Source organism: Oenanthe melanoleuca, chromosome 1 (assembly GCF_029582105.1).
Source record: "Oenanthe melanoleuca isolate GR-GAL-2019-014 chromosome 1, OMel1.0, whole genome shotgun sequence".
Classification (NCBI taxonomy): domain Eukaryota; kingdom Metazoa; phylum Chordata; class Aves; order Passeriformes; family Muscicapidae; genus Oenanthe; species Oenanthe melanoleuca.
In genome coordinates, this window is record NC_079333.1 from 97064034 (window position 1) to 97091410 (window position 27377).

A 27377-nucleotide genomic window follows, 5' to 3' on the forward strand; every position below is an offset into this window, starting at 1 on the left:
TGCTGTGGTGCTCATTTGCAGTGCTCAATTCACCATCAGTACTTAGCACAAGCATGAAAGAGGGTAAGGCAACTTGCAAGTGATTGCTGCTTTTCCCCCTGTTCTCCATGAGTGACTGGGAATGGCATTGGACTACTGGAACAATAAAGAGGAGCCCAGTAACCAGAATGGTCATGCATCCAAGCTGCTATAAAAGCCATTTAACTTCAGTTGTCATCAAAGGCTTTACTAAGTCACACCTTGTCTGTCACACAGGTCCACTCTAACTTGTTGGGTAAATTTGGATCTCTGAAAAGACACCAAATGGTAGATTTAATCAAATCCATTTTGACAGGATGCATGAGCCTCAGAGAAGCTGTGGTTGTCCTTCCTATAGAGCACATGATATAGGGGGAAAACCTAAGACATATCATTGTTAAATATTATCTGGTCTCACATAGCCAGATCCACCAGAGTTTTGGAATACACTGGACAACTCCACTCACACATCTATCATCTTTTCTAATAACTCATGTAGCCTCAAGACTTCTCCAACCCATTGTTCTCATTGTAAATAAATTAAACAAAATCATACACATGCCATAAATACATTTACATTGCACCATAAACTGCTCTGAACTCCAAACCTCTCCTCCTACGAAAAGACATTAATCCACTCTGAACTGGATTTCCTTATTAAGTCTTGATTTATTGCTCTGCCCTCTCTTAAAAAGCCTTTTATTTATTTGACAATATTTTACACAAGCTGTCAAAGGCAGCCTGAAAATTTATAGTTCTGCTGTCTGGATCCCCTTTCAATTCAAAACCATAATTTATTTATTTTCTTCTTTTAACAAGTTGTCTAATAGGCTAGAATGACATGATTTGCCCTTGTAAATGCCATTCTGGTTTGACCCTATCAAGTTGTACTTATTTAAGTATTCACACTATTTTATCCTTGAGCTCAATAGGTTCTCCATGTAAGTGGTAACAGGAAGACATCAGCTAAACCCTTTGCAACATGTGGTTTGGATTATGGAGTCTTGTTGGCTCCTATTCTGCATCTAAAGAAAACTCCCAAAACAACCCAAATTCTTCCCTCCGCTATCCTCCTCTCCCCCTCCATGTCCTGGAAATTAACAAGAATTTCTAGAAATAAGATTTTCTAATATGTTAAGAATAAAACAAAAGAAAACTATAACCACCAAAACTAAAAAAATACAAAACATTATAGGCTTTTATCCCTATATTGATTCCAAGGAAACTAGAACAAGGAATAAAAAAGTTTACCTCCATCACACACAAGTACCTTATGCTACCTGCACTCATAACTTTCAAGCAAGCAGAGGCTTACGTGTTTGAAACAAATTTGTAAACATAGTTAAGAAACACTAAATGGTAGAATTTGGCTACATTTCCATGCCATTCCTTTCTAATAATCTCTACAATAAAAATGTTCATGTCATCTATCACAAGCTTCTAGCTTTCGATGTTTAAGCCAAATGAAAATGTGGGAAAAACATACTACCTGCTACTCCAGAAGAACCATAGCAACAGCAGAAGCTTTACAAAAACAGATATATGCATGCTAGAAAGTTCATAGAACTATGCAAAATGCATTTATTGTTCTGTTGTTATGTTGCAATAACAATTCCTTTGTAACCTAAAGTTCTGCTTCCAAATCTGAGGAAAAGACGTGTTTGGCTGTTGAAAGGATGCTATTGTACAGAAGTGCTTTACTAATAAAGCATTCTGGGTAGACAGCACCACACCAAAATGACATTTCATGCCCCAATGTAAGCAGCAATGCTCACACAGGCAGGATCCTGGGCTCTGCCTGTGACAAACACGGGGCTGTGCTGGCACAGCTGCGAGCGCGGAGAGCGACGGCAGCAGCTGCTGGATTTCTGAGCAGAGGCAGAAGATGGCTCTGGGTTGTGCCCACTGCCCCAGGACAGCACTCACAGAACCTTGCTCACCAAGGGCCATGCACTGCAGCACCCTCAGCAAACACCACCGCTCCTGCTTTGCCAGCCTGACGAGGAAGGAGGGTGAGAGAAGACCGAAAAATAACCTGTTGTTGCTCCTTTCCAGGTGACTTCCTGATTAAATGGTTCATGGGTCAAGAACACAAGTTGTTTACAATAGAAATTTAGGCTGCTTTTAATTGGTGTATGCAGTAAAATTTAGTAAAATTGACCTGAACTGGGTTTTTGTTCATTTGTATTGGAAAGTGTAGAGATTGCTAACTGCACCAAACCCACAATCTTTTGCAGTAGTAAAACCATGGCAGCACTATTACATCAGTTAAACAAGCATGACTTATTATTGTTGGCCTTCTCACTTGTTTCAGATTTTTAAACAAAAATAACAAGAGCCTTCCTATTCAAAACAGCTCACTATTCCATATTTGTTTCTAATTTTTTTAAACAGAAAACCCCAACAAAACTATTTTAAGTAAAGTAGAAACAATCCTTTAATCCTGCAGTTAAAATTTGATAAAAAATCACTCAAATTCATTGCCAAATCCTCAATCTGCCTCTTGAATCATTCAAAAGTCACTAAAAAGCAGCAACTTGCACCATAAATTTCTTATGCAAACTGTAGAAAGCACTATAACTTACCGATGTCATTGCTTCTTTCAGAGGAGTCTTTCTCTAGAGTGCCGGATACTGTACTGCCCACTAATTCCACTTTTGGACTATCGCTCCTGCATTTGGATCAAGAAGAGGAGATGTTTTATTGGGAGTTTTTGTGGGGGTTACAGTAAATTGATAGCTAACTTCCAATTAATAACCAGAGAGCACAGTATTCTTCCTTTGCAGCACCAGAGTAACAGCAATGTCAGCGAGAGCAATCTCTAGCAAGTCGACATGCTGTGTGGATTAACCTTATCCCATTTCTCCTTAACACCTGCCAAAAAAGCCTGTTTTAGACACCACAGTGTTCGGAGCAATTCTTCAGATGTTCACAGCATCTCAACACAGAGGAAACATAAGGGCAAGGGGACACTCTTCAACACCTTCTTTGGAGTGTTTTCTAATTAATTGCCTTGCACAAACACGGCAGTGGAGTACCTGGAATGCAGCAGAAAGCGAGAGAACCTCAAATGCTCAACCTCATTGTGCATTTCAGCAGTTCCAAGTATTTACTCACAAATGCAACTCCTCCAACATGTTTTTGCACTTTTCTCATGACACTAGACTATGAATACTGTTTCCACAGTCCAAAGAACCAAGGTCACCTAATTTTTCAGAAATGTATTTTGGATAGCAAAGTGTCAGGAGCTATGATACTTTATACAGAGGAGCTATTTTAAAATCAAACAGGAGATCAAACAAAAGCAACAAAATTATCCCTGCTTTGGAGAACATTCTATCCCAAAAGTACTTGAGTTTAGTAAAACACTCTACCTATTGAAACAGTATTAAAAAAACCCAGTGGTAGGCAAGTAACTCAGTACTGCACAGGTCACTGAAATCTCTGATATTTACTGGGATAATAATTATTCAGTTAATGTAATACACTGTAGTTGCTGTCATTATCAGGTCACTTGATAAATACAATAGCTTTTCCACAATGACTATTCCCAGTGTAACACTATAAAAATTATGATGCACGTAAGTTACCCAATTTAGGGATAAAAATATAGATCTGTCCTGAAACAGCCCAGGCAGATGTATACTATATAGTGCAATAATTAGCAATAATTAGCTGTTGACAGTAAAATACATAGTAAGCCCACAAATCTTGTTGATTTTTTCATTGGTCTCTGCTTTTGGTACCATAAGCTGATGACAGATGGCCTGAACCTCAACTCATGGCAGCAGCTTATGAGCAAAACATAAAGTGTCTGGAAACCCTATTTCTGACTTCAGGAAGGCTGTGATAAAGAGCTGAAAATTTTTATTAAAACCAGAGGAAGTCATAGATTAAGTGAATATATATCCCATTAAACCCTGTGATAGGGTGAAAAGTGAACAAACAACCAGATTAAAAGCAAACTGGTCCTCCACAGCTCTCAATATGGCAGGCAGTCTGCACCAGGAAGGACACAGAAGAAATTTAACACACACATAGAAAAATTTTTTAATTGGCAAGATGATAAATTTCTGAGTGATCTACCTGAACAATCAGTTTTCTTATTTTTCAGTCTTTAACTTTTTCTTATATTGCTTATATATGTGTAAACCTATAAGAAGCAACATAGTTTCTTGGCTGACAGAGCAATGAGCATCTGACTGCATACTCTGTTTTGCACACATATATTTCCCAGCAATCTGAGAGCACAATGTGAGTTGGAAGCACTCTAGGAAATGTGCATGGCTTTGGAGAGATTCTTAGAACGGCTTGATTTAGGGCTGAAAGTCACAACATTTACCATTTGCTTACAAAAGATACCAAGATATATGGCAACAGCTCCACAAAAAATCCCCAGCCCTGTTGTCAGAAGAACCAACAGGCTTATTATGCCACTCTGCATTCATGAAAGGAGTGGAGCTCTCCCTTCCCACTGACAGTGTGTCCCTCTCTGCTCGTGCCCATACAGCAGGTTGTCAGCTTGACCAGACAGATGATCAGCCTGAGAGGAGCCCCACATTAATGAAAGTCCCACTGCAAACTGATTCATTGCCATCTGGAGCAACTCCCTGACCCATATGGCTGCACAGCTGCACAAATGCTGGTACTAAACATAAGGGAGGCTGAGGGAATGGGGTGCCAGGACAAGGAACCCTGTTAGCAGTGGCATGGACATGGGTTGATTGAAACTGATTGTAAAGATGCACCTTCTAGAGGTGTTTATGGCTTGTCCACTCCAGAGAATTGACTTTTCTGTAAATTGTACAATCATGGTATGCCTAAGTAAGCTGTGAAGCCTTTGGAACAATCTGACAGCTATTCACTGTCCCACATGGTTTTTGTATGCCCTATTGCCCTCGAAGCCCTGCTCTGCCTCCAATGAAGGAGGATTATACTTAAATGGAAAAACAATCATGACTAGAAAAAGTTAGTGAGATGCATAAGATGCAAGCCACTTAGGACAGAAGAAAACCCTCTTCGGCTAAGCAGCTGCCATGGAAATCTCACTGGACTCACTTTGTAACTACAGCAATTTTCCCCTAAGGATCATGCACTGGTTTTGTCTGGGATAGAGTTAATTTTCTTTATAGCAGCTTGCATGGTGCAATGTTTTGGATTTGTGCTGAAAACAGTGTAGATAACAGAGAGGTGTTTTCAGTATTACTGAGCTGTGGTTGCACAGTCAAGGCCTCTTCTGCTTCTTCTGTCATCCCACCAGTGGGGGGTGGGGGTGGACAAGGAGTTGGGTGGGGACACAGCTGACCCAGGCTGACAGAGAGATGTGCCACACCACATGACATCATACTCAGCATTTAGAGGTGATGAAAGAAAGAAGTGGGGCATGTTTGGAGTTATGGCATTTGTCTGCCCAAGTCACTACTGCAGGTGATGAAGCCAAACTTTCTAGGGGATAGCTGAACACCTGCCTGCCCATGGGAAGTAGCAATATTCTTTGTTTGCTTGCACATGAATAATTTGCTTTTCCTGTTAAACTGTCTTTGTCTCCACCCTTCTGATACTCATCCCCAATCCACTGTGGGGGAGTGAGTGAGTGTCTGCATGGAGCTCAGCTGCCCACCAGGGTTAAACCACAACAGCAAAAGTTCTGCTGATTGAATTTTTATTCTAATTGCTTTAGGTTTTTCAGATTTTGGAAATGGATACCAGTAAGTCTTAAAATAATTACTATCTTATTAAATGGAATGGATTTTAAAACCCTTTATTGAAGTGACTGCTTCCACTTGAAGTTTCTTATTTCTTAATTATCCAAGCAAGTCAAAGTATTTTCCATTTTTTTCTGTGTTAGGCATAGCAAAGTTTGGTCAATTAAGAACCTAAAAAGTTAACTGTTTATGTGTGCCTTTTGCCTTTGATAACAAAAATTGAAATATCTTTAAAAAATACATGGTTACTTCATACAATTTTGTACTTAGAAAAAAAATAAAAGTAAAACACAAGAACAGAAAAACACCCTTCCAAAATTCTAAATGCTGAAATTTTATAGTATGTTTAAAATATTTCAGGCAAAGGATAGAACAAAAGAACAGCTACTCCATTGCATGCCTCACCAGTGAACTGAACACTAGGGTATGTATTAGTCTTTCCAAGACATCACAGAGCTAGATCTGAAGATTGTAGCAAATACTTGTATTTCCAAGTATGGGCAGGTGATCAGGAGGTATGGACTGTATTTTGGAGCAACTGGACAAGCATGTTCCAAGCCAAAAGAAGCTGTGGCAGCAACTGAATAGAAGGGTAGGTTCTCAGAGATTTACAACCAAAACATTTCAGTAAGATGAAACTGGGACCACATTCATTTGCCTCAGAATTCTCACTAAGAGCCTTTTTTTATTTAACCATATGTGGAGGAATGAAGGGAATCAATGTACAGCATTTCTACTCTAACCTATATTCCATTCCAGTATTTAATTCACCATTACTATACTTGAATTCCAGAAGTTCAATGGCAGCTAATTTCCCTAACAGTACAATAATAAAAATATTTCCATGCCTATATTGTAGTTTTTCTGCAAGATGCATAGCTTGCCCATTTTAGGCAACTGCTTTTATTCTGATTTTCATCTAACTATATTCACTATGCACAAAGGAAATGCTGATGCTGATGACTAAAGCGTAGCCACCTAGACTTGATTAGGCCTACAGTGATGCCTTTAATTTCTGCAGCCTTTGCTCTAACAGAGAATAAATGGACTCATGTTCTCAAGTCCAATTTCTCAATGCTCCTCAAAGATTGTAACCACCTTTGATAAAAAGCACCATGTAACTGCAGAGTGACAACCAATATTAGAGCATAAATACTTGACAGCATTATTCTGCAGTGGCACCAGCTAAAAAAGGATTGAAGATGTGTATTTTGCTGAAGTTTGATCAAAAATGATCAAAGAAAGCTGACTGAAACCAGGCTGACAGCATTTGAAGTGTGCATTGCCTATTCCTAAGCACGATCCAAGCTTTTGCACTGACTTAGTGCCCAAGCTAAGATGCAATAATTTGAGGTCAAGATCAGAGTAACATTCTGATGCAGGTATTTCCCACACATTCTGCCCTGTTGCAGTAACAGTAGAATTTCATCAGCAGAAATGAACTAGTCATGAACAATCTAAGACTGCTATTATTGAGAAGATAGTTATGATCCAGCCCGATGACTATAAGGGTTTTCTTTTCTCTTGTTGTTCTTTAAATACAGCTTGCTGTGAAATAAATTGGGACAAATTGTATAACCAAAATTCTTTACATGTGTGTATTTTCCACTAATCCCAAAACCACTGGATGGAAGAAAAGCAATACCTTGCATGAGTCACAGGCACAACTGGTCTCTCTGGTCGTCGTGGGGGCAAGGTACCAGGTCTGTTCACAGCGTTGGCTTTGGGGGGCCGAGGTTTCTTCGGGGGGATAGCAGGAACTGAAGGCTTCTGCAAGTCTACCTGTTTTTGCTCTCTCTCTGATCTTTCTTTAAAGCAATCATTTCCAGAAAAAAGAACAGGGATATTATTAAGTGGAATTCATTTGCACTCACAAATCTACATTCAAAGAAGAAATCTTCAACTGTAGGTAGACTGTATACAAAGAAAATCCTTTCCATTTCTGTTCTAAATAATTCTTTATTTGATATATTTGCCACAAATCAGTTGTTCAACCTGCCTGGTTGTTCTGCCTGCAACTCCTCAGCCAAAATGTGTGCAGTGTCTTAATGGGAATACTATTTTTAATTTTATTAACTTACTGGTTTCTGACAATAAAGTACAAACATGACAAGAAAATACATACTATATAGTACAACTTCCCATGAGCACAACTTATATTAAATTCCAATATGAAAAAATATTAATTTAGAGGATCTCAAAAATAATTATGCTGGATATTCTTAACATCTCTTTAACAAACAGAAAAATGCCATTTTTTGGGGGGAAGCATGCTTCAAGTGAACTACAGTTAGATGAAAATAAAATACAAGCACAAAAATTTAACAATGTCTAGCAGTATGTAAACCCCTCAGCAAAATCAGACTTATTATTTAGGTATTAAGCACAGACTTATATGCTTAATTTTTCAGCTTGCCAGTGAAAATCTAGATCATTAGCAGAACTGATTATGTAGAGTTAGGGAGTGCCACCATATCCAATAATATGTTAATATCCAACGCCTGTACATTTATAAAATACAACACACACATAGATAACTCTTCTAAATAATATGCTCTAAGTTCCTAATACAAAACAAAGATGTAAACATGCTCGCCACACCAGAGAAGGCCTGATTTTTCTTAAATAAAGGACAAAACTCTCCAAGGAACTGAAGTTCTGCTCTCTATATCCTGCCATTTCAACACCCCACTTCCCTTGACAATGCTGCCTATGATATGCCATGAATATTACACCTCTGTATGCATATAACAGATATTGGGAATGTTACAGGATATTACTTAATGGGTTCTTACTGAGAACCCATTAATGAGAGGATCATGGAGTAAATCCCCAGAAACACAATGCACATTATGTTTGGAATAGTCCAGTTAGTGACTATTGTTCACAGGCAGTATGCTTGGAGCAGATGCAGTCATTGGGTCCTCAGTAACACTGAAGCTTTTCCAGCATACTGTGTCATTTTTACACACTTAATCCTGTGACAATTTATACTGTGTCAGTGTCCAAGAATCTAAATTGTGAGAGGGACAAGCTGGGCAATGTGCCAAGACACAGCTCAAAGGATGTTCCTGTGCCACCCCTGCTGCCACACCACATGAGCAATTCCTGCCACTCCCTGGTACTCCTGAAATGTAGGCACAACTCCTACAGCCTCTTTTCAATGTTTAGAAAAGTTACAGATATTTATAGCCCAGGAGAGTAACATATTTTAATTTTCTCTGCTGCTCTAGCATTCAGCTTTGTCAATCCAAAAATGGAAAGCAAAGGGTTTTATTGCCAAGATAACCACGAGAAGCAGCACACAAAACCAAAAGTAAACTTACATAAAGGGAACAGCTAAAATACCTGTCAGGCTGCTAAGATGTATATCCAGAAACAGATCTTGGTGCAAAGCCTGAAGGTTATGTCACTAAATTATAACTTTATATTGTGCATTTAGTCATGTGCACACACATGCCTTTTAAAAGGCTGCAAGTTCAAATACTCAGACATTAAGAAATCCCATAAACAAACTTGTTAGTACAATCTAATAGTCCCTTTAACATATGAAACTTGACACCATCTTCAATTAGAGAATAGATGTAACTGTTTTCCTGATACTATTCACCATTCACAATGAACACAATGAAACCATTAAAGGTTTAATTTGCTTGTCCCTGCTCTGTGTGGTACTGTGTCCCATTTCTCACAATGTTCAGAAATGGCTTTGAAGAATTTTTTCATTTCTTTGCTGCCTTGCCTGGACTTTTGTGGCTATGATAATGGGGTGATTCATAAGCATTAATGACTATATATCCACAAAATCCCTTTGTGATGCAGGAAAACCACCAACCAGCTTTCAACCGGAGAACCAAAGCAGAGAGATGTTAAGAAAAAAGTACACACTAATCTGGGGCATTTTACTTGATCAAGCACCCTGGGTTTCACAGAGGACTGGGCTCTATACAGCATTTCTTGTATTGAGAGCAAATCTCCCCTTGACTTCAGTTGTGGCTGCATGTACTCAACAGCTCTGGATGGGTACAATTGAACACCTTGAATTTAGTCCATAAGCAACAATGCAAGCCTTTCCAAAATTCTATCATCACAGTCTATCAGAGTGAAAAACAAACATCCAAACAATATACTTCATGGAAACAGAGAGTGGGAAATGAGGATGTGCACTGGTTCTATTTCCATCATCTCTCTGCAGAGAGCAGGCAGGAAAGCACACTTCATACCTTTTTCCTCTGTTCGATTAGGAAGACATTCTGGCCTTTCAGGGGGTATCTTCTTGATTTCATGCTTTCGATCTGTGGTCCCTGTCAAAGACAAAAAATTTGGAATTCTGACCAAGCCAACAAAACAGCGACATAAGATTTAATTCTGCAATTTCTTAGGCTTTTTATATTCTCCAAGTTGAAAATGTCTTGCTAAAATGCAACATAAATTTATATCAAATATTTGCCTGTACCCTCCATAATGACAAAAAAATAATCGGATTTTTATGTGTTTTTAATCAAGTTCATAGTTTCCAAAGTGTGCACTCCCAAAGAATAGACACTCACAGACTATTCTACGGGGAAAGAAATTAATAACTGCAGATTTTAAAATGTGGAAAAATCCTTTATCATTACAGACATAATTGAGGAGCAACTCAACAGTGTGCAGAAACATTGGGAATAAATCAATTAATTGAGCAATGTCAAGAGATACGTGATACAGCTGAATATACATAGGTTATTTTACATTAAATTAACACATCCCTCCCCTTTTTGTCCACTACTAGTTGCTGCTCACTTCCACATATTAGAAGGAGAAGAGCAATGCTGGCAGCATCCTGCATGACTATTTCCATGATTATTTTAATTGACAGCTTTTGGCCTGGAGGTGCAAGCCCCTGGCTTGTTCTGCCCTGTACTAGAGGCCCTGACATATGGACTTCTGTTGCTCCAAGAAATCTGGGAACTTGTGGCACCAACAACGGGAAGATTTTGCAAAAATTTCCTGGCACATGCAATATAAAATCTTCTAATCCCCATGTTATAAGAAACACTTTATTGGATATTGGCTTTGCTGCATTGGCTAACCACTAGGTACCAATGCCATTTCAACTTAGTAGTGTTGAAAACCACTTTAGGTAACAATATTAGCATTTCAAATAAAAATTACAGTGGATGAAATCCAGGAAAAGCAGAGGAGGCAGGGCAAGGAGCACAAGGCAATTTTTTGTCTCAATCTATTCTACTATATGCAGTTCTCAAGTCCATTTACATTTTCTGAATGTGCTTTGCAACTCCCTTCTGCAGCTGGTTCCTAGAAACCAGTACTCATCAGTGGTGATCACCAGCCATTGTTTCTTTACCCAAGTGTGCTGTAGGACAGGCAACAGTACCACATATCATATCAATAAATAATACTTAATTCTCATTTATGGTTGGATTCAATAATCTTAAGGGCCTTTCCCAATGTAAATGATTCTATGAAAAAGTCTTCACTCCTGAGAGGAGAAGCTGTTGCTCCAAAGCAGTTAAAGCTTTCAAAACACAAGTTATGCAAAGCACAAATCAACATATTGATAATCTCACACACACTAGTGTGTTCAAAAAGAAAGACACATAAGTCTCTACACCTAATTACAGTGTGATTAGCAGTCATTATTAACACACAGAGGGACATTCTCAGGCCAAGTCTAGAACAATGAGCAGCCTCCAGCCACTGAGGAACTCCTAGACTCAATTGTTCTTCCTGCTTGGACTGTGACTCCCAAATTAACACCCAGGCAGGCACCATGATCCTGCCTTGGCTCCCAGCTGACAGTCACCTGCAATAAAGCTTTGGGAAGCTCTGGGAAGCTCTGTATCAGCTCCCAGAGGAACTCCAGAGTATTCCCACCCTTGGGTGTGGACACAGGTGTGTTGCTTACCCCAGCTACCCCATGAAATGCTTTCCTTTTCAATGACCATATGTAAAGAACTTGTCCTCCTAAATTCAGCTCTCCAGTTTTCATCTTGTGTTGTAAAGTAGTGCAGCACAGATGGCCCTGGCAGTTTACTGCTGTGGAGATTATAAATTTCTATCTCTACTATAGTATAGACACCTCTTTAAACATATGCCACTTGTACTACAAAGACAAGTTCTAATTCTCTGCTTTGATTTTATGCTCTGCATAGAAGATACTGACATGTAATTATTTAGGCTGCAACTGACAGTTTTAAATTTATTCATCGCACTGTGACTGATCAAATATGCAGAAGCATTATTGAAGTTGTTAGCTACTATCAACAGTAAGACCTGATGTGGGGATATGGTAAAATTCAGTGTAATCCCAATGAAGAAAGAATTTGATGAAGTAGAGTATGTCAGGATAGTAATAAATAGGATGATTTTCAGCTCTAAATATGTGTCAGAGGAAACTCCTGTGCCTCTGACAGCCAGGAGTTGTCAAAGACTGAGCATAAAAAGAAATAACTGCAACTCCATTGTCTTTGACATAGACTCAGACAATCTTAATCAAATTGTCTGCATTCTTTTCACAACAATTTTTCCTTCTGAATATGGGCACATTATCCTGCTATGGTGACCCAGTTAAAGCATTGTATGCAAGCAGGTACCTAATAAAGTGTCATGCTCTAATTATAGCAGTATAAATTGAAATAAATATGAAGTTTAATAGAGTTTTTGCAAAACATGTCAGGCTTTAGCATCAGTGGTCACTAAGACATCGTTGTTATACAACCACCACTAGATGGCAAAGTCATCCTGCTCTCACTGGATATCAGTACTGATTTAAAATCAAATTTATGTTTCCTTGAGTCTCCAGACAGAGTGAAGAACAAACCAGGGATGTCAATAAGAAACCCAAATATTTATGGTCATGATTCTGTCAGAGAACTGCATAACAATTTCAAACTAGTTAAATTACAGCATATTGTTTCTCAGTAAATTGTATATTAGTGTAAGTTGCATTTCTACTAACATCTTAAGTCTGTAAGAGAGGAAAATTTACTTTTTAAAGTACCAGAAGCTGGAACATATCACAGTAACATGAAAACTATCTGGAGACTGGACATATTTGTTTTGGTTTTTGATGTGTGCCTGCAGTGGCAGAAGCAGTAGTGCTGCTGCAGAGTATTTACAAACTACCTGGACTTAAGGGATTAAAGAATTCCAGCCACAGTTATGTTTCCACCACAACTGCAATACAAATGAAAACTCTGAGAGCATCCCTTGCCTTGTGATTTGTATTTTTACATGAATAAAACTGGAACTTGGTTTCCGAGTTCAGGACTGTCAAGTGCATAAATTCTTTAACTGTTTCTAAGTTTCATGATAAAAATAAATCATGCAGGCACTTTCAAAAATTATTATGGAGAGGTCATTTTGAAATTACAAATAGAAGTATGTTCAGTGCTCAGTATCTACAAATTCAGTATAAAATATCACAAAATCCATTTTGCTAGCACTCATCTATTTGGAAAACTGGATCAGTCCATTAATATATTTGCAACACCTTTATCTACATAACCATTTAGGGTAACTCCTTTGAGTTTCATACTTAGGGCCATAAAAGTATTGACATCTTCTACAAAAACCAACAACCTAGGGCCTATAACCTGGAGCAGCCAGCCAGACCCAGCATTCATGGAGATCTACAAGACTCAGATTGCAGCTCAAAGGAGACCACTGTATGACACTATTTTATAGATATTCTAAAAAGCCCTGTGTCTCTAGAATAAATCAGATCTGTAGTGAATGCAGTTTCCTCCTGCAGGTATTATCAAACTCCACATATGGTGTCTGTACTGCAAGGGCATGCACACAATCAACTTCTGTCAGGGAACAAAACCAAAAAAATTTGAAAAACTGAAGTATCACACTTCCTCTGATTTAACATGCTTAAAACACATTATTTTGAAATGGTATAGATGGTTGACTGCAATACATTTAAAGCTCACCACAGTCTTTCAGGGTTACCAACTATTTGCATTTTTATTTTGATTTATTAGTTGTTGTCTAGACATCTGCTTGTCAATTTTGATACAGATGAATTCTATCTAAATTTGAATACACTTAATTTAGATTGAGATGTGCTCACTGATGTGCTGTAAAAAATGAGCTGCACTTTACCTGATCCTTGTTTGATGACAGGAGCTGATGGAGGTGGTGGTTTCTTCGGTCTCTAAAATTTAATAACAGAAGAAAACAGGTTACTTCAAAAGTAAACCCGTAAATCTCATTCACACAGAGGTTGAAGTTAATCATAAAGTGCTTAACATTAATAATTATGAGTCATGAGACTACATATCTGTCACATATTTCTCCTGGAATAACTTCATTAAATGAATTTGAAGAGAGAAAACAGCATTGACAAATAAAATATTATTTTTGTATTTGCAATTGAATGTCCTGCTGAGGGGTTAAAAAAGTTCATTTTATGTACCTTAAGACTGGAGGAATCCATGACCTTTGATCTAACGAAGAAGTCTATTTCTTTAAAATTTAACCTTGTGAATATTCCTACCCACTTTGGGAAAAAAAACCAACAAAAACAGACAAAGAAACTCCGAGATACATGTGGCAAAACCTGAGGCACTTTCAGACTCATAAATGAGACAAAAATGCAGAACCCAGAAAATACAGCAAAGGTTACTCTTTATTCACTTACTAGGATATATTTAGAGTTCCACTTGAGAAAGATCAGAATTTTAGATGCTTGGTGAAATGAAACAAAGTATTCTAACTAATCTGTTGTTTTTATACTTCTACCTTCTCTGTTATAAAGATTTTCCTAATAGATCTGTAATGGTAGGACTGAGAAACGTGATCACCAATGGCTCTGGCAGTACCAGAACAATTTCTCTTCACCTGCAGGCTGGGGACTGATGGTTTTTCTTCTGTGCTGATGTGTGTGAATGCATGCACAGCACACTGGCAGTCACCACATGTACGTTGGAATGGAGCATCATGCTAAATAAAATGACATACTTTATCTTTCACTTTAAAAAAATCCCAACAACCTATCATGATTATTGTAAAGAAATTCTTAGCAAAAAGAAAATTTTTTTGCCATATGTTAATCCTTTTTTTTCTGAGAATGATGTTCTTTCCTTTGCTACTGATTGATCACAATCACTTTCACTACATTGCTGGCTATGTAGAAATGTATATTGTGTTGGAACAAGTGTGGAATAAAATGATTTTTCCAGATATGCACAGCTTTGCCAAACTTCAATCAGCCATTTAGGCTAGTATTTTCTCTCAAACTCTTATTGATCCCTGCCCTCCCCCCAGTTATTTTCTATCTATCTGACAAAGCTTTTGAGAAAGATCAATTGCTTTGTTCACTTGCAGTAATTAGTTCAGTGTCTGCCCTAGAACTCCCAGATCTTGGTCTGAGTATTGAAAGAGAGCAGGTTTGCTGTGAAGGCTGAGTGCTTGCCACATACTCTTCCAAGGAATCTCTCTCAAATCTAGCAAATGTATTCACTCTGAAGAAAAAAACAAACAAAACACACAAACAGTTTTTGCACAGACAGGGTGAGTCTAACATCCTGAATCTCAAAGTTGTCAATCAGCAACTTTCTTACCCTGACCAGATCCCCTCCCATCATCAACCTGAGAAAGCTGTGGCAAAGAACTCAGGAGATCAGAATGAACTGGCTTCCATGGGCCATTGTCCATAAAAAGTCCCTTAAACTCTCAGAGACACCTCTACAAGAATTTGGGCAACGTGGTTCAAGGTTTAAATGCAGAAAAGTGAAGAAAAATTTGGAAAGGAAATGAGACAGAGACAGTGAATGTCCTGTGATAGGCATTAGGAGTTCTGTTGATAATGGCTGCAGAGTGAAATAGTTGATGCTGAGGATTCAACAGTACAATACAGACATTTGGGGTTTTATTGTGGTGTGAGACATGCCATTGACTGACCACACATCAGCAGCACTCCCTTAGCACATCTTTTGGCTTAGTTCTCTCCTGTAAGGGGTCCAAGTTATGTCCCCTGACATGTGTCTTCCAAAGCACAAGTGCAGATGGACAAGTGACAGGTTCACTACAGTCACCCCTGATAAAACCCAAAGCACTTATGTAGACAGACACAAAGGAGAGAGGGTCCAATGGTTCATTTGACAAAGTGGCTTTAACTGAAAGCTGAAGAGGGAAATAGATTGTTTCAAAAGGACAGACCAAGGTCAGAAAGGGTGTAGTGTGAAGAAGCCTTAAAAGACTCCTTAGGGAAACATGGAGAAGAGAGAAGGATTTTCAAGGGTCTGTGGCTGAATGAGATAACCAAGAAGGTGATGGAGACAGACTAAAAACTCAGCCAACAAAAAGGAAACCAGAACTGGTTGGACAAGAAGAAAACAGAACTACAGAGCAGGGACAAAAGTAAAAGGGGAGAGGAAAAAAACCTCTATAAAGAAATTTGGTGTAGGGATAGAAAGTAAATCCAGATGGCGATTTGGACTCAGGTAGTGAGCTCAGGGGAAAATGCTGTAATGGAGACCACCTGAGAGCTGGAGATTTGGACTAGGGAGTGAATACAAAAGGACTGGAACACATAGGCATGTGTGGAAAAGAGTCAGGCTTGGAAAATTGGGGGCTGAACAAGGAGATGGGAAGAGATCCCAAGCTTTTGTTAAACAGACAGAAGAACCACTGCAACAAATACTTTCCAATCATGGGATGGAATCCAAGGTTTCTGGATCACATCAGAAAATACCTGACAAAATCACTGGTAAAGTATTTATCTCCTTCCCTTTTAGCACCAATTCAGGCAAAGACAGATGGTCTACAGTCCTACCAGTTACTTACCCAAGTGGATAGATCTGTGACATTTCAAAAATTAATAAAATCTTATTCTCCACAGTTAGGGCAAGCCTAGCTGTAATTTCCAAGTGTCTGAATATCTAATTTACAAGTTATATTCAATTGTACTTTAAAAATCACTTTACAGATACATAATTTTTAAGTTCAAAAAGACTGAATAATTACACCACAAAAATGGATACCAGTAAGGATTTTTTTCTTCTATAACAGACTCACCCTGCCTTCAGGTTTTCCATTTCTGCCTCTTCTAGAAATCACCTTCTTTTATTTTTAGGCCTAAAGCCAGGATATGCACTCTGCTGTGGAACTGTCTTTTCATCTCCCACAGTTTTTGCTGCTCTTCTCCTTTCCTTTTCAATAATTATCTTGTTAGCCTCTGTGAGTTGTTTAATAGTTGCTTTATTAAGCTTTCCAAGTTATTTAATTTTTGCCTTTGGCATTCAATTTTATTGCCAAAGAGTGAAGCTGGGTGTCAGTAAGTGTCAGTTTTATCACAGAAAGCTTACACTGTCACTGAGTGAAATACTCATCAAAAGCCTGATTGCAAGCTTGTAATATCCCACTGATGACTCAAAGGTTCCTAAAAATGGAATGGACTTTTGGGGGAAGTAATCCATTACTTTATTCCAGGAAACCACAAGATTTCTAAATGTTTTCTGGCAAATAACAATGCCACCTTTTTCAAATAAACAGGAGCTGAAATAACTTCTTTTAGGTTTATACCTTCTTTTTTAGCAATTCTGAGTGGTAAAGAAACATGCCTCTGAGATACCAAAAGCTTATTATTTTTCAAATTTCACAGTTAAAATTTCAGCCTTTTTGTTCTGGAACAGTGCTTGACTGCTGTCCATCAGCATGAAGATGATACTCTAAGTTTTCATATTCCACCACAAAACACAATGGAGGAGAGTAAAGAATTCTGGATATCATTGCATCACATGACTCAATCCTGGGATCTCCAGTTCTTCTCTCTCTCAGACTTGCAGGACACAGGACAGAGGGCTTTCAGAGCAGCACAGTGGAGGTGGGGTGACTGGATAGGCAAATCAAACCCTTCAAGGAAACTCAATAATATGAGACTTTGAATGCCACACATTCTTTTCACGGATGCTTTCTAACCCAGAAATTTTTTTCTTTGTTTTTATGTTATTAGATGGGAAACACAGCTTCGTCAAAATCACTTATCTGGAAGAGGATTTCTTTCAGCTCTACTTTCATTCTGAATTTTCAAGTGAAAGTGAAAGAATATATTGCTTACCTCTTTTTCAAAATCTGAAGGGAGTAGCTTGACAAAGTTATCTGGAAAAACACCTCGTCTGCCATTGAGTTCTCCTTCCCACCAACCCACATCAATGCAATCCTACAAAACAGTAAAGTAAAATGAAAACCACAGTGTGCTTGTGCACTGAACAGATTTTTACGCTGAAGTGTTCTCTTGCATAATGTCCTGCCTGTTTGCTAGAATATGACAATCTGCTGGAGTGCCAGGTTAACAGGGTAATCTATCAGACAAAAACTTCAATAACCACCCTGCATTCCATTATCACGTGGAGCAGCCAGAAAAGAACAATGAACATGCTGTAAGAGCTCAAGACCTTGTCTGTGCCTAAAACAAAATGCTAGTTCACCATTTGATCTATTAAACAAGTCAGCAGTTTGAGCACGCATGACCCTGTGTCTCTCTGACTTCAGTCTGCAGAAAGACAATAACTTAATTAAACACCATACAACAGAAAATAAAAAATTTCCCATACTTATCTCCCATACTTCTTCCCCATACTTTCAAGAAAAGCTTGGCACATTGAAATTATTGAATTCCATCTTACTCCAATTATTAAGGCATGATACACCTGATTAATATCAGACCATCTTTTTCTGCAGCATTTCTGTGCAGTACAATGCAGAGTGTATAGCAAAAAAATGTACAGATAAATAAATGAATAAGTAACATCAATGAGTCTAAATTACAAAAAATAGCAGTTATTTTTGTTATGAATAACAATATTAACAGAAGCCACAACATCTTAGAGAAGGTTAAAATTTTTCCCTAAGTCCTCAGTGCTCCATATTCACTTTTGTGTGTGTGTGTGCTACACAGAACATTTCCTGTTGAGATTTTCCACATTCTTTTTTCCTGAAAGCTCAAGCTGAAACAGCTCAGCTGTTTTCCAAAACACAATTACAGGAAAGTCACCCATTGTCTGCTCAATCTTAAAACCACTTCAGCCAATTTTTGCAGTTGGCTCAACATCAGGCTGTCCAACCTCTCCTGATTTCCATAAGATCTTTTATTTCAGCTGCTAAATGGATGACAGACAACGCAGGTTAACTTAGTGAGGTGTACTTAATACCAAGTCTTAAAAATATTGCTCACAGTGACTGTGCTTGTTGGTATTTTTCTGTAAGTTACAATAGACAAACACTGGATGATATTTGAGAGAAAACAGACTAGCATTAAATATTGTTTTTATGCTTTGGGGGATGGTTTTTGTTACTTTTTTTTTTCCTAGACTCTTTATTTAGCTTACTTAGTCCTCCTGGTCTCCTGAGTATGTGCTAACTAAACACACCAGATAAAGAGCCTGGTTTCCTGCATCATGTCTGTTTTGGTGTGTTTGGCTTTCCCCCCCTCCTATCTCAGCATTTTTCTCTGATGTAATGCAGGCACGAAACAATCCTTTCATGCTTTTTTGGATAATCTTTTCTCATGCCTAATCTTTGCTCTTCTGTATTCTCCCTTCTCTTTAGCAGGGTGATCTCCAGCAGGGAGGATATTTTCTAGACCTTCCCACAGTTATTTAGGACGTATTTACCAACTCTGTAACACCTTTGTTAGTGACCAGGGATGATTCTTGACCAGCTGATGTTTTCAAAACATCTGCTGAGTACCTAAGGGCTGCCAAGGGCTCCATGGAGGACCAAGATAATCAGCCAGTCATGCCTGGCATGGGCAGGCACTGTGCAGGGCTCTCCTCTTGCTGCAGAGCCAGCACCCCAATTCCTGGTGTGAAGGTGCTCTCCCACTTGGCTCTGCCTACTTGCACAGCCTAATAATCAGTGCATTCAAGTGTTCTGTCACGTGGTGTGTTTTATAATGCCCTCCACCCCCCACGCCGCTAATCTGAAATTGCCTAAACGTTTATGACCCAATTTAGATTTTGAAAAATATTAAGAATAATTTGAGCATCCAGAGACTAAAATCCTTTGCTTCAATTGATTGCACATCTTAATGCTAGCTCATAATCCTGACTGAACAACACAAGACATCACATTTATGCTGTTTAGGTAGGACATTTTATGCTCTTAGGAAACACAAATATTACTCGTACTTCTTCATTTTATTAACACATGTGAATTTTTTCCTCTCTGCTTTTTTAAAATCTCGTTTGTGTCATTTTAAAATGCTGTTTGTGTCACACATTTATAAATCCCAAACAGCTGTAGGTTTGCTTTTTTTCCCTCTCCAGCTTGTCACTCAGGTTTATGCAGCCAATCACCATGGTGGGTTTTCATACAGTAAGTAAATCTCTTTAGGCAGTTTCTCTTTAATTTTCTCATTTACTTCACTTGCAAGAGGAGGCTTATGGGTCACTGAGAAAAAAAATAAAGGTATTTTGGAAGTTAAAAGCTACTGATGAAATCTGGTGAAGAATCTCCATGGTGGTGCCTTCCTGCTACCCACAACTGCAGGCTTGCCATGCCCCAGCAACCTCTGGAAGCCAACCTAAGGTGTGGCAGAAGTTAGGTCTTAATTATGGGACAGAGCAGCACACAATAACACCTGAGTTATAGCTGCACAAGCTTCCACAAGTACTGACAAAAGGCAGGGCTATGAAGCACAGGCAAGGCAGCATGATTAAAACAATGTGTTGCTTGTGAACATTGAGCAAATACCACTCCAATTCTTCCAGATTGCCATCAGCCATGCAATCCTAACCATATTGTCTTTTTTAACATATTTTGTGCTCATGTGTTCAAGTACAGCAAAATTGCTGTAATTTCAAAATGCAAATTTTATAGAAAAGCTGTCAAGCAATCCAGCATCAAGATTGACAAATCTTTATTAATAACCCAAATGTTATTAACAAACCAAATGGATCCCTGCTTTATCCCTGTTATTCTGTCAGACTCATATAACAAACAAACAAAAGTCAGATGATGAAATATCCCCAAAATTCTATGAAGAAAATGTATTCCAAGTACTGGAAATGCATTTTTGTTTCCTTTAAGAAAAAACTCTCACAAAATATTTACAAAACCAAAGGACTAAGACATGGCAAAAAAGATACTCCAGAAACTGAAATTCATCAAGTTAAATGGTAGCTGGATCAACATTTAGCTACTGTAAAAATCAGCTCCTACCAAAGCTTATTTTGGAGAATACACCCATGTTCTCATTGCAGTGACAGTGCAACCCAAGACCTTAGAGAAATCCACTGCTGGTTCACATTGCCAAGCCTACTTTGATTGTTCAAGCAGAGGTAGATTCATGAAGCAGATAAATTAAAATTATCTTGAGGGAGATTTTGGTATTTTCTCATTAAAATACAAATCTTGGTTTTATCCTCATTTCTAATGAAGTAAAATCATAAAACAGTTTAGTATGAAAATGACGTCTAAGATCACCAAATCCATCTGTTATTCCAGCACTGCCAAGTCCACCTCTAAACTATGTCCTTAAGTGCCACATCTACCTGTCTTCTAAATACCTCCAGGGATGGAGACTCAACCATTCCTTGGGCAGCCTGCTCCAGTGCATGACAAGTCCTTGGTGACAAAATTTTTCCTAGTATCTAATCTAAAACTCCTCTGGCACATCTCAAGGCTTATGGCTTGTGACTTGGGACAGCCTCACACTGACTGTGCCAGGGCACCTGGACAGGTGGGACAGTCACAGAGGAGATGCTCCTGCTGTGCTGGGCAGGAACTTGCTGCCACTGTCCCTGTCCCTTCAGTCATTCAGCCAGGCAGAGCGAGGACAGGGAATTCTCCATGTCATGCATCCTGTCTGCCTGCTGGGCCTGCCCCAGGGAAGGCAGGGTGTGATTCCAGCTGTCACATCCATTCGACAACCATTCCTCCCAAATAAAGGATAAAAAACTGAATACATTGGATTTACTGGCAACATTCATTTAGTGCTAAATATTTGGGCAAAAATTGGATAAAACACAGTGAAGGGAAAGTGTTGAGGAATTTTTTAGATGTTTAAACTTTATAAGAAATAAATAATACACAAAATATAAGGTACTAAAATGTCAGCCTGAGCTGGAACAATTATACAAGTCAGAGGAAAGGGAAAATCTGGGAGAAATGGAAGCTACTAAAAATCAGGATATAGCTACCTTTTGTCAACATGTTGCCAAGAATTTTAAGAGTATACACAAGTGAACTTAAAAAACATCAGGTCTTTTCTTGAAGTGAAGAATAAGAAGAACTATTCTTCATTGAATTAGCAGTGAGACATGCAAGCTGTGAATAAAATTGGAAGAGAGAATCATCTGAAGAAAAAAGATTTTTTTTGTCAGAAGGGAGCATCAAAAAAGAAAATAAAATAAAAACCCAAACCAAAGAAAGGCAAAAACACTCTGAAACTCGTGTCTGTGATGACTAAAAGGGCAGGGACAGAGGAGATGGGAAAGAGAGAGATATGTCAGTAGAGAGAGCAGCCAAAAGCCATGCAGAGAGATTTTAACATAGGAAAGGAAGTTTCCATTCAGAGCACAAGATTTCTCACACTGCTACTGAATGGAAGTGAAATACAGTGAGATACAGAAGTAGGGCTGACAGCACAAGATCATGGCTTAGTCACCTTTCAGCAACTGCAGTGATCCTGCAGCCACTCTCAAACTGATGAAGAAAAGTCTAAAAATGGTAGAGTCATGCTTGTTCCTCTGCTGGGTGAAGGAATCATGACATTGCTTGGTCTCATATGCACACAGTAGCTTACATGAAATGATTTCTTAGCAGCAGAGCTACTGCTCTGTACTAGAGCATACACTGTGCTGTTCCTTCCCTTGGTGCTCAATTCAACAGGAAAAAAGCAGAAGATGGTGGAGATTGAACAAAAAGCCCAGCATAAAGCACCTTATGCTCTGCAGTCTGACAAATACTCCACACTCTGCACAGAAGCAGCTGTACCCAGACAGACAGCACTGACACAACCTGGCCCATGTCATCTCCCCAGTGCAGGAGTGCAGCTGCTCACCAGCCAAGAACACAAACTTCCCTTTGGTCAAACACTGTCCTTGTTTTATAGGATAGTAAAAGAGATGACAGTGGAGGAGAATAAGGCAGAGCTGTCAGTCCCCTTTAGTACCTGATACTACATTTAAGACCATGAAACTAAAAGACTCAGGTTCATACCCAGCAGACAATGCGTGTCTCATGCCAAACTGTGTCCCAGCTACAAGCCTGGTGGTGACTGATTATTCCACTATGCCAACATGACTGAACTGTCCCTGCTGGAAATTCTTACAGCTTCACAGCCTTTCCCTCTGCTACAAGGAGGCAGGAGTTTCATATGCCCCAAATACAGAGAGGTTTTTATTTCATATAAAACTGTCTTGAAAAAACAGACTTGGTTATTAGAGATGGGTTAATTTCTAGCCCACACTGCTATTTGCACTCTAGGCCTGAGCCAGATAAAAGGAACATGAAGGAAACCAATATTTTAGCTGGAAATGCAAAGCAGCACTTATGGTTGTGAACATATTTATAATAAAACTCTACTATTTGGAGTTTTTTCATTATTTTACCAAGAGTCAATAAAGCATGCAAGATTACTATAATTTAAATGTCAGACATGCTCCAGTGTATACTTTCTTCCAAGTACTATGCATTGTTCTACACTTTTTTTTCACTCTTTTTCTTCTTGAAACCATTTACAGGAGAGTTACTGTATGCTATGAGACTGTTCTTAAATACTTAAACAAAAATCTGTAGCTACTTGGCTCTATTATAATGTGTTCAGAAGCCCATTGGACTTGTATCTCAATCATCACTGCAGCCAGCTGCAAGTACATCAAGATTGCTCTTGTTCATGCTCAGCATTAACAGCCATCTGAGACTGGGAATCTACCAACAGCTGAACAATTTCTGCAGCTTTACCAAAATACAAGGAAGCCTGAGAGGAAGCAGGCATCCACTGCTGCAGCCATGCTTTCCACTTAATTTTAAGGGCAAAGATGTTTCCTACCTTTTCCTCCAAAGCAGCACCCACTCCCCTCATCTCCTGCTACATTTGGAAGGACCGACAATTTCAGGGAGTGCCATGCCCAAGTTCATCTCTCCCCCACCTAACCCACCCCTAACCTGCCACCCCTAGTGAACTAGTGAAGAGGAAGGCTTTTGTCAGTATAAATAAATGAGAGATTTTTTTATATTCCCCAAGGTCACAAAATGAGTAATAAGCTATGTAATTATCTTCTCTCCTATCCATGACTTGAACTGCAGCTGTGTAAACTCTTGAAGAAATACATCTGAAAAAGGCCAATCTTCTCATCTGTAAATAGGACTTCTGTTTTTCTGAGGGAGCTGATTGCTGCATGATCTGGTCCCCTGAACATGATGGTACTTTGCACTACTGCTAAAATATGAAGCTATAGTTTAGACATCAACCCATAACTGCTCAATTTTTCAGGTCTTTGATCAAAAGATTTTGATTCAGAAACATTCAATCATACAGTTTTAATCATTACAGCTAAGATAGAAAGCAAGAACAAGAAAAAACAGGCCCCCAGAAAAGTGTATGTGAAGCTTATACTGTAGTATCTGTGCTGAGATACACCATAATGGTGCAGGGCTTGAGAAAGTATTATTTTTTCTGGAAATCTCCATTAGAAGACATACTTCATTACAAAATTAGTAATAATAATAATAATAATAATAATAATAATAATAATAATAATAAATCATCTCAGCAGTTGGAATTTGTATTCATTAAATCTCTGCTTTCCTTCTGCCCTTCTAAAGTTGATTCTCTTCAAGGAGAATGTTGAGCTAGAAAAATCGCATTATTCAGAAAGCCATGAATCCCTCTTATGCTCACACTGGGAGCTTTCATGTGTCAGCTCTGCTGTGCTGGCACCCCCATTAAATTACTGCTAACCCCATTGTAAGCAGCTCTCCAAAAGTCTTTTGACAGCAGCTAGCCAACATCATCATTTAAAGAAAAATAAACCACCTTTAATGCAAACAAAATGTGTCTATTGAACTTTTCAAGACATCAACTGTAATACACAAAGAGGTACATGCAATATATAAAGGCTTTGAATTTGAGGATTAAAGGCCTCATAGAAAGAGAAATCTGGAGGACAAGCCCTCTGCCATTCAGCCCACCCAGGCTTGACTGCAGTGCTGGGGCCAAGAGGTCCCAACTCTCACAAACACCAGAGAAGGGCACTGGATGGGCTCTGTGATTTTCAAACCATCATTAAAAACATATCAAATCTTCATTAATAAAACTTGGCATTAGGGGGAAACAAAAAAGACATGTTAAATTAGGGTGAAAAAGGCATTTTAGTAATATTAAAATATGCTTCTTTAGAAATTCTTGCTACGTCCAGTTTCATGGTGCTGAAGTCAAGACAGATCATTCTCAAAATCCAAGTTCATTTTAAGAGTTAGAAAATAATAGATTTTAGTATCTTCATCAATTCTCATTAAACTTGGTAAACTATCAATAAATGAAGGAAAGCATCTCTCACATTACACTCACATTGTGCTACCTAAGACTTCTCCAAATGATCAAGGTTTGTTACTAGCTATAAGCTCAGTTTGAGATTGAGGATTTTACAGTACAATAAATTGCAAAGTTTGTTAAATTCTGTTAAAGGAAATGGTTATGATTTAGAGAATCTGGTTAGTAATCAAGTACTCCTTGGCAGAAACATGATTTTAAAATCTGTCTATAAGACAGAATGAATCTCTCAACAACTACCTAATATGAGAATTTAGATAAAAGTGACAGCTCTGTAGACAATTAATTTATCTTCTCAAGCAGTCCTGGAGAAAACCCATTTTCCCTTTAAACACTTCTTGCAAATACACTTAAGATTATGAAACATTGGAAGAAAAGCTTTAAAGGAAACCTCCCAGTCTGGCCCCTAACTCAGAGGCTTGTCCTGCTCAAATCCTTAATGTATCCTAAAAGCCTCAAGTCCTGCATGGATCCTTCTCAGCTCCTGTCAGTTCTCATGCCCAAGCCATACAGAACCTTACATCTGATAATGCCAGTTGCACCTTTCAAAGCTTGAGGAGTCAAACAGGAAAATTTTTATTTATCCACAAGCTCCAAAGACTCTACTAAGAAATCCTCATGTCAACCCTGTATGGAAGGAAACAGGAGAGATAATCAGAAATTAGACATTATTTCAGCTCTGGTTACACTGCTCTTTCCAGGCTCTGGGTTTTACTGGAAGGCACAACAAGGAGATGCCTCTCCAGAAGACAAATTCTGTTCAAAATCTGGCCCAGGTTATGGAACCCTGCAAAAAAGAAACTGGCTGAGAATAATGGAGGACCTGCAATACCCAGGACATTAGAGCAGAGGATCTAACAGAGTAGCTGTATTTTTTTCTGTTAAATCTGTTTCAGGCTAGGTCTAATCTTTTGACTTTACATTCTGTGACTAAATAGTTTAATCAGTAATGAGGCTAAAAAGCTTTGATGAAATATTTGTACAAACAGGAAGAATTGAAGTTGCTTATTGAACAAAACAATCTCTTCTGAGGATTCACTTCATTTGCAATGTTCTCAGCAGAATTATCATGGAGAAATAAATATGTTCCACATCATAAAACTTTAACACTCCAATACTCAAATTAAAACTAAATTAGCCAACACAAACATGAAAGGTGGCACTAGTAACAGACATAATTTATGCCTCTGATGAGCCAAGATAAAATATTTACGTAATTACATTTTCTGTATTTAGATTATAAAAACCTAGAACAAAATATTTGAAAGATTATTTAATGCTATTACTACTTAGATTGAAGACATCTTAGGACCAGCTTCCTAATTACAATTACTAATTACTTGGCACTGTATGTGCATTTTTACTTCCCCTTGAAATAGCTTTCCCTGCCCTGAAAAGGCTGGACTTCAGATAATACCATCAAACCAGCAGGTGAACCCAACATCCAGAATAAAAGGAAGGATGAAGCTAAGCAGTGATTTTAAAACCCACACTGTGAGCAATAATCACAGTTTTCCAGACACCTCAGCATTTCAGCAATAGCTTTTCTAAGTAGAAAAAAAGATCCTTTCCTTTTTTTATCTCAAAATGTGTCACCTTTTTAGATTAGCTTGGCTGTGCTAAACATACTTACAAACAAAATGCCTTTCAAATGATGCAAATCTTGAAGCATTGCATGCATGAGGGATCCTGCCACTTCACCTACATAGCTTGGCATGAACTTGTGTTTGCCAAAATTCAGTTAGGGACTTCCCACGAACAAAAGAATCCCCTTCTTTTGAAGTCACTGTTGTAGCACCACAGTTGGTGGTAACAAGAACAGGGAAAGAGAACTCCAGTGTGTACTTTAAAAAAATAATATTTTAATATATTAATGAGATCAGCATTTGAGTGCTGGCTGTTCCACTCTCCTTGGGCTAATCTCAGACTTAACAGCTTATTATTAAGTGCTTAGCTCAAACATTTGTTTCAGTAATATTTCTAAAGATACCAATGAAAAGTAAGCTGCACCTGGTTCCTGAATAAACATCACAAGCTTTGTCTCTACGGAGACCTTAATGCCCCACTGCTAATCAGAGCAGCCAAGAAATGCTGCAAGATATGAAAAAATGTTACAAAATTATTTATAAACATTTAAAAGTCTT

At 38.4% G+C, this 27377-nt stretch overlaps 1 protein-coding gene across 4 annotated transcripts in view; it reads right to left on the reverse strand.

Moving 5' to 3' along the window:
- SH3KBP1 (SH3 domain containing kinase binding protein 1) overlaps positions 1 to 27377 on the reverse strand; it is a 206146-nt gene that overhangs the window by 17727 nt on the left and 161042 nt on the right. For all 4 annotated transcript variants that reach the window (XM_056501773.1, XM_056502024.1, XM_056501858.1 and 1 more), the window contains 5 exons: positions 17794 to 17895; positions 13836 to 13887; positions 9947 to 10027; positions 7369 to 7531; positions 2604 to 2689 (listed from right to left, as the gene is read on the reverse strand). In XM_056501773.1, coding sequence (XP_056357748.1) covers positions 2604 to 2689; positions 7369 to 7531; positions 9947 to 10027; positions 13836 to 13887; positions 17794 to 17895 — 484 coding nt within the window. The remainder of the gene's footprint in view (positions 1 to 2603; positions 2690 to 7368; positions 7532 to 9946; positions 10028 to 13835; positions 13888 to 17793; positions 17896 to 27377) is intronic.